This window comes from Lathyrus oleraceus, chromosome 4 (assembly GCF_024323335.1).
Source record: "Lathyrus oleraceus cultivar Zhongwan6 chromosome 4, CAAS_Psat_ZW6_1.0, whole genome shotgun sequence".
Taxonomy (NCBI): Eukaryota; Viridiplantae; Streptophyta; class Magnoliopsida; order Fabales; family Fabaceae; genus Lathyrus; species Lathyrus oleraceus.
Genome location: NC_066582.1, coordinates 35,946,293 through 35,953,732, shown reverse-complemented (window position 1 = coordinate 35,953,732; position 7,440 = coordinate 35,946,293). Strand labels below are relative to the sequence as shown.

The following is a 7,440-nucleotide window of genomic DNA, read 5'->3' as shown; positions in this document are numbered from 1 at the left end:
TTTTTAAATATGTTTACATGGTTCAACTTGAAGGCTTTGCTGCAGATGAAAAGGTTAATGCAACTTTAAACCCTAAATTTTTTATCAATGATATTCTTTTTGCTAGCAGTTGCATTAACCTTTTTGAGCGAGACAATAGTGATGTCCAGTAACTACTTTCACACGAAGGACCTTGGTGATGCTTCATCAATATGAAACTATAAAACCTTGGTTAATTTAGTATTGACCTATGCATGTAGTTGTTAATATTTTCTATGATGCACCGAAACGGAAAACATGTTTTTAAGAATAAGAAAACTAATGCTCAAGAGGAGATCAAGAGTCACATATTATGATATTACACACAACACAGAGTTCATTTCTGAATACATTATACAGATAAATATAACAATGAGAGAAATACTAAAATACCCTCGGTTGGGCCTGAGAATCAGATTCATTCTCAGCCTCGCTTGACAGGGTCGAAATTGGAAACACCGATAACAGCACCAAGAATGGCCGTAACCACAACTCCACCAGAAACAATACTGAGCAAGAAATTCTTCAAAGAAGGTGAAACGGTAGCAGCTTCAGCCACATCAGGAATCACCATTTGAGCTGTCAGTGCAGCTGCAGTCAGCCCTGTCACAACTTTCTCCTTCAGCGATGCTTTCACTTGAAACCTTCCGTTAGACTTTGATGATGGCCTCAGAGTCAGTGGTGCCTTGAAGAATGCATGAGAGATCGGTGACTCAATCTTCTTGGTGGTGGCACAGGTTACCGGCACAGCCATTGAGATTATCGAAGTTGAAGCCATTGGAATCGGTTGTTCGGAGTGAAGGGTGCTTGGAGAGAAGGGAAATGGGTGTGGTGCGTGTGTTATGAGAGAGGTAATGGTGGAGACAATGGAGAATTTGAGGTGGAGATTTTTGGGATATTTGGTTGTGTCTGATGTGGCAGCTTCTCGGTTGGAAATGAATGGATAAGGTTATCTTTTATGTGTAATCATCATCAACTTTTGATTCTAGGAGTAATATGATCTTAGGTACTAGATTGGGTTCTTGGGTTGAAACTCAAGTGTCCATGGCTTACCTTATGTTTAAGGTTTTATACTACCACCCCCAATTTTGACTTTGCACCCCACACCCCTAGGTTGTATAATTTTATAATTCATTTTTAAAATAGTATTGGAAAATTCGAATTTTTAAAAAATCTCTCTAATTTTTTAAACATTTCATAGACACTATCGGATATTTGTTTTTAATGATAAGTTTGTTTTTTACTGCATTTTAAAGATTTTTATTTTATTTTTCATAAATTTTTACCGCATGTTTGAAAAAATTCAATGGTTCAATCAATTTTTTTGACAAATATAGTAAAAATACATGCATTTTTTGATTTTCTTTTAAAAGTGTGATAAAAATACATACGTGTTTATGAATTTTTCAAAAAATATGGTCAAACTGCATAGGTTCTACCAGACATTTTAAAAAATCTAGAAAAATATATGCCTTTTTACCGTGTTTTCTAAAATATTTAGAAATTTCATAATTTCTGGATATTTTGAAAAATTCGATATGTTAAAAAAATTTGTTTTATTTTTCCAGTGAAGATCAATAGTCGACAGCATGATAGGGATTTTTTTTAAAATAATTAACTTTTTCAAAAACAATTTCAAAATAATAAATTTTTCAATTTTTTTTTCAAAATAACCACATTTAGAAGATGATGCGCCAGATGAACTAGTGTATTCCTTATAGATCGAGAGGAGACGCCCAAGGCATTGGCATCTGCATTGGTAGCCTCATGGGGACGCGCCAATGCCTCTAGCGCCTGCATGGTGCATGTGGTGTTTGCGCCAATTCATCTGGCACATACACCCTTGTATTTTTTTATAAAAAAAAATTATTTATTTTTATTTATCAAATGATAAAAAATAATGTAAAGAAAAAAATTTATTCATGATATAATAAATGTTAGATGGGATTGACAAAAATTTAATGACCGGCCTGATCGAAACGTCCCCTTGTTCCACATCCAGGTGCGTTAGTTTGTCTCCGAGGTCTCCCACGATTTTTCTGAGGTGTTTGAGGTCTTTGTGTGTTGACCTGATCGAATGATGGCTGGTGTGAAGGTCCGACGGAAGTTCCAGCGGTATTTGACAGATGTGTCATCATTTGTTCCCAATATCCGAAGGGGCTCTAGCCAACGACGCTTCCGTAATGGAGTTCGGTGTCCATGTCATCGTAGTCAGGTCGATGGGGTTAGGTGGATTGTGGACGGTATAGTTGGCCAAATTGGGACATTGAATCGTTTTGGAAACGAAACAATGATTCCTATGGCGTACTATAGTTAAACAATGATTGTGTATTTTGGTGATGGGATGTTTGAGTGGTCATTGGTGATGGGATGTTTGAAGCGTATGGTTGTTGGTGGGTAGGGTTTGATTCTTGGTTTTGTGGTTGGGTGGGTGACATGAATGGATTGCGACGTTGGGTGGATGACATTAACGGGTTGCGAGGTTGGTGTTTGGTTGTTGTATGTATATGGTAGGTTGATGTTGTGAGGTTGGTTGTTGGGTTTGGGTGGTTTGACATTGGTGATGGGTGGGGAATTGTTGTGGGGCGTACGATGACGAAGCTAGTTGGCGTGGATCCATCAAATACCGCGGCTCAGACACAAATTGTTGAGTTGTTACCGATCTAAACCATGTCATATATTGTTGAATTGGTCTTGTACCATGGATGACTGGTTCGTTTAAGATGTGTTGTCGTCAATTCCTCCATTAACGACATATCTCTTTTGCAAAGTCTCTCCAGTCTGAATAATCCCATTGGGCATCAACTCTTTTTTGATGCCAATTCCCCAAACACGTGGGAGGTTCTGAAATATGTTGTTGCATTGCGAACTGCAGTTTGACCCGGTCACTATGGTACATTTCCACAGTAGTGAACCGGATAATCGGTGTCTTTGCCGTTTAAACTACATCATCGTCATGGTTCACATCATGATCAAGACCCAGATATGGCCTCCAGATAAACTGTAAAACAATACGAAACGATTAGATGATAAATAATTTGATAAGTATTTTTAAATTAAAATATAGTTGTGCAGGAGTATTACATTGTCAGGTCTAATGTGGTATAATAGATTGCGATAGACTACAATAGGGTGTTTCAGACACCTATTGTAGTTCATCCCCCTTACTAACCACCTTAGATAAAAAAAAATATTATTTACAGATAATTGTAATATAAAATATAATTAATTAAATGGTAAAGTGTTACACTTACTTTATTGCAAAAGGCAACATGAATGAGTTCTCGTTTATCGGGGCGATTGACGGCATTCTTGACCAACCACATGCTTGTAGCAAATACGCACATGAAAAAAACGTACAAGTATTCTTTTTTGCAGTTTTACACATTGCACTATATAGATGGGCCAACATAGCTGAACCCCAACTATATGTGCTTACCTTATTAATGTTGCATAACAACGGTAAATACATAATATTTACTGAATTACTTGTACTTTCTGGAAATAAAAATTTACCAAATAAAATCATAATATAACTCCGAGCTTTAATTATTTTCTCGTACTCGGTTGATTCTTCGGATGATATTATACCCGCATAATATTGTTTAAGGTATTTTAAATTTATACCTTGCCCCCTTGCTTGACCGTATGACTCTCCCTAGTTTGGTCGTCACACAAAGGGGCATCCAATAATTCGTTGCAGATAGAGTTGTCCTGGTTTACTCTACCATTCACGGCCTTACCATCTATACGGAGACCCAACAACATGTATACGTACTCAAGTGTTCCTCTGTGTTCATCGCCCATGATCATCATACGTCACATCTACATCTCAGGACACCATAGTGGAAGTAGAAGACACATAGGGGTCTCTTCGAACAACCATTAGATAGATGAACTGGAGCATGACTCGCTCAGACAAATGTGGATGTTGGTGTAAGCCCTAGAGGCCACTAGTTTTATTAGAACTTGGTACTTATATCAAATTATTTATTAATAATTAAAAGACATTTATTTATTATGTTTGTTTTTCCAAAAGAATATAGTTACTAGAATAGCTAGTACGTTTAATAAAATGTTAGTGTGACTTAATCATGAGATCCCTTTAAGCATAAGGACATTATTCTTAATGTTATCATAGTCGAGCTTTATTATGAAGTGGGATAACATTCAAACATTGAGACTATTATGCGGGTAGATTGATGATCACATCTCATAGATCATGGATAAAGAGTTATCAAGTCTTCACGTAGGTATGAATATTATGAGTAATATTCATACTGGATTGGCCCGCTATGAGAATGCTACATAGAATACTTTGCAAAGTGTCATAAGTTATTCTCATGGTAATAGTGGTGTATACCCCTCATTCGATCTGAAACTACTATGGACCTTAGATATGGATCTGAGTACTTTATTGATGATCGAACATTATCTGTATTGGATGATCATAAAGATAATTGATGGGTATTCCACAAATCATGTTAAGGGACATGAGTGACCTAGATAAAATTTTCCCATCATGCATAACAGGATAAATGTATAATGGCCCAATATTTAACCGGACAAGGTGACACGGTCTATGCCTTATGTTTAATATAGACATGAGATCAAAAGGGTAATTTTACACACAAGTATTATCACAAAAAGGTTTTCGTCATATCACATGACATTTTTGTTACTTTGGTAGCAGTGATGTGTTGCTAGATCCTGCTAACTATTTATTATATTTAATATGTAATTTAATATAATTATAAACGTCATGAGAACCTACAGGGTCACACACATAAGGACAAATTGATAAGAGGTAGAATAAATAAGGAACACCTTATGGTGCATTGTGAAGCTGGACGAAAAATACCTGAGTACATCGCAAGCTCGAATATACAATAAAGTCGCCATCGAACTTTATTTATTCCAGAAGGAAAGGGAAAACATTGATAAAACTCGGGGGAAGAGAAAAAGGGTAAGGATGTCAGTTATGCAAAGGGAAGGTATTAGCATCCCTCACATTCGTTGTACTCAACGGGAACCATTTTGATTATTCTATGCTCGAATGAGTGTTACTATCTAAAGATTAGTTGCAAATAAACTGAATAGGAGAGAGAGAAAGAGAATAATAATAAATGTGCTCGCGGAGGATTTGAATCCTCGTGCCTACGTATTCTCACCATGCAATGAGAAAGTCAGAGCTCCGTAGTTCGGGGAACTAAAGATGAGAGGTGAAAGAAGTTATGATAAAGGTATGGTTTTAATTAAAGGATAATGTTGTTTGAACCCATAGGGTAGGTATGTCTGAACCAATGAAAAAAGGTGGCGTCAAGCCAAAAATAAAGGGTATTGCCTATATAAGGACTTACAAGGTAAGTAAGGAGATGTCTATCTAAGCAACGAGAGGACTAACAAGACAAATAAAATGGCTCTTGGTTCAGAGGCATAAATTGGTTATTGGCCCAAAAGTATGTATGGAACTCAAAGAGAGATTGTATTTGGTTCAAAGAGAAAGTATATCAAAGGGGATAAATGATTGAAGGTATTAAATGATGGATAATGAAAGATCTGGATGGTTCCCTAAGGCAGAAGAAGAAATAGTAATAAATATGCTCGCCAAGGATTTGAATCCTTGTGCCTACATACTCGTATCATGCATTGAGAAATTCAGAGCTCGGTAGTTCATGGAACTAAGAGGGAAAAGACCTGAAAGATTTGGCAGAAGTGACGAAAGGTATAATTTGGAACCCAAAAGATAATGATATTGTTTGAATACATAAAGGAATGACATTTCAACCAAAGACTAAAGCATGCATATTGGCAAAAAAATAAAAGGAAAGGAAATGTTTGTCTATACAAGACAAACAAGTCTTAGTTCAAAGGTGGGCATTGGTTATTGGCCCGAAAGGTATATATGGAATCCAAAGAAAATGGTATTTGGTCCAAAGAAACAGTATATCACTAATATGAATGGTTATGATTGAAGATATTGGATAATGGGTCATGAAAGATATGGATGGTGCCCTAAGGCAGAAGAAGGAATAATAATAAATATGCTCGCCAAGGATTTGAACCCTTGTGCCTACATATTCTCATCGTGCAATGAGAAAGTCAGTGCTCCATAGTTCGTGGAACTAAGAGAGAAAAAGAGAAAGATTTGGGTTGCCAAAAGGCAGAGGAAATTGCTTGGATAGCAAGGTTGTGGCATTAACCAATAAGTGGTGTTTAGCCAAAGGGACAAAGGAACAAATGTTGTTGGATTTATGAAGGCATTGTCTGAACCAAAGATGCTACCAGAGTTTGTGACTCTACAAGGTAGGAAAAGATATTTGACATGGTTTGTTACACTACAAGGAAAAATGAGAGATAGCCAGAGTTTGTAACTCTACAAGGCTGAGTGCAAGGATGCTTTCCAGAGTTTGTAACTCTATAAGGGCAAGAAACAGATTGCCATAGTCTGTAACTCTAAAGGGATAGATGCATGAGTGTGTGCCATAGTCTGTAACTATTCAAGGCAGAAAGAAATGAATGCTAGAGTCTGTAACTCTATAGGCAGAATAAATGAATGCCAAAGTCTATAACTTTATAGGGAAGATAAATGATTGCTAGAGTCTGTAACTCTACAAGGCAAGGAGAGGATGTACCTGAGTCTGTAACTCTATTGAGCATAAAGAAATTGCCAGAGTCTGCAACTCTATAGGGAAAGGAAAAAGATTGCTAGAGTCTATAACTCTATAAGGCAAGAGTGCAAAGATGTGCCATAGGCTATAACTATACAAGGAAGGGAAATACGAGTGTCGAAGACTGTAACTCTATATGGCCGAATGAATGATAGCCACCATCTGTAAATGTATAGGCAAGATGAATGATAGCCAAAGTCTGTAACTGTATAGGCAGGATGAATGATAGCCAAAGTCTATAACTATATAGGTAGGATGAATGAATGCCAAAGTTTGTAACTTTATGGGCATAATGAATGAAAGCTAAAGTTTGTAACTTTATAGGAAAAGTGAATGAATGTCAAAATCTGTAACTCTATGGGCTGAATGAATAAATGCTAAAGTCTGTTACTTTATAGGCAGATTGAAATTTGGCTTTGCCAAAGTTTGTAACTCTACATGGTGAAAAGCAGGGTTGCCAGAGTTTGTATCTCTATAGGGAAAAAGAGAGCTTGCCAGAGTCTATAACTCTATATGGAAAGGGAAAAGAATGCCAAAGTATGTAACTTTATATGCAATGCATGGAGCAATTGATTCAGAGATGGGTGCTTGACCATGAAATGATTGACCCAAAATATGTAGGGATATCAAGGAGGAGCATATGCTACTTGATCCAAGGAGGAGAGTGATTGATAAAGAAATGGTATTGCAGTGTTGAAGTTGAATTGTTGATGTGCTTTCCTGAAGAAGATTTGTCAATTACCTGATTTGA

General features: G+C 36.7%; 1 protein-coding gene across 1 annotated transcript; it reads right to left on the bottom strand.

Annotated features, from left to right (window-relative positions):
* Positions 1–312: 312 nt before the first annotated feature.
* Positions 313–1,057, bottom strand: LOC127138667 (uncharacterized). Its single transcript, XM_051065157.1, has one exon. It carries the CDS (start codon positions 794–796, stop codon positions 443–445), a length of 354 nt encoding a protein of 117 aa, XP_050921114.1. The 5' UTR covers positions 797–1,057; the 3' UTR covers positions 313–442.
* Between the last annotated feature and the right edge of the window lie 6,383 nt (positions 1,058–7,440).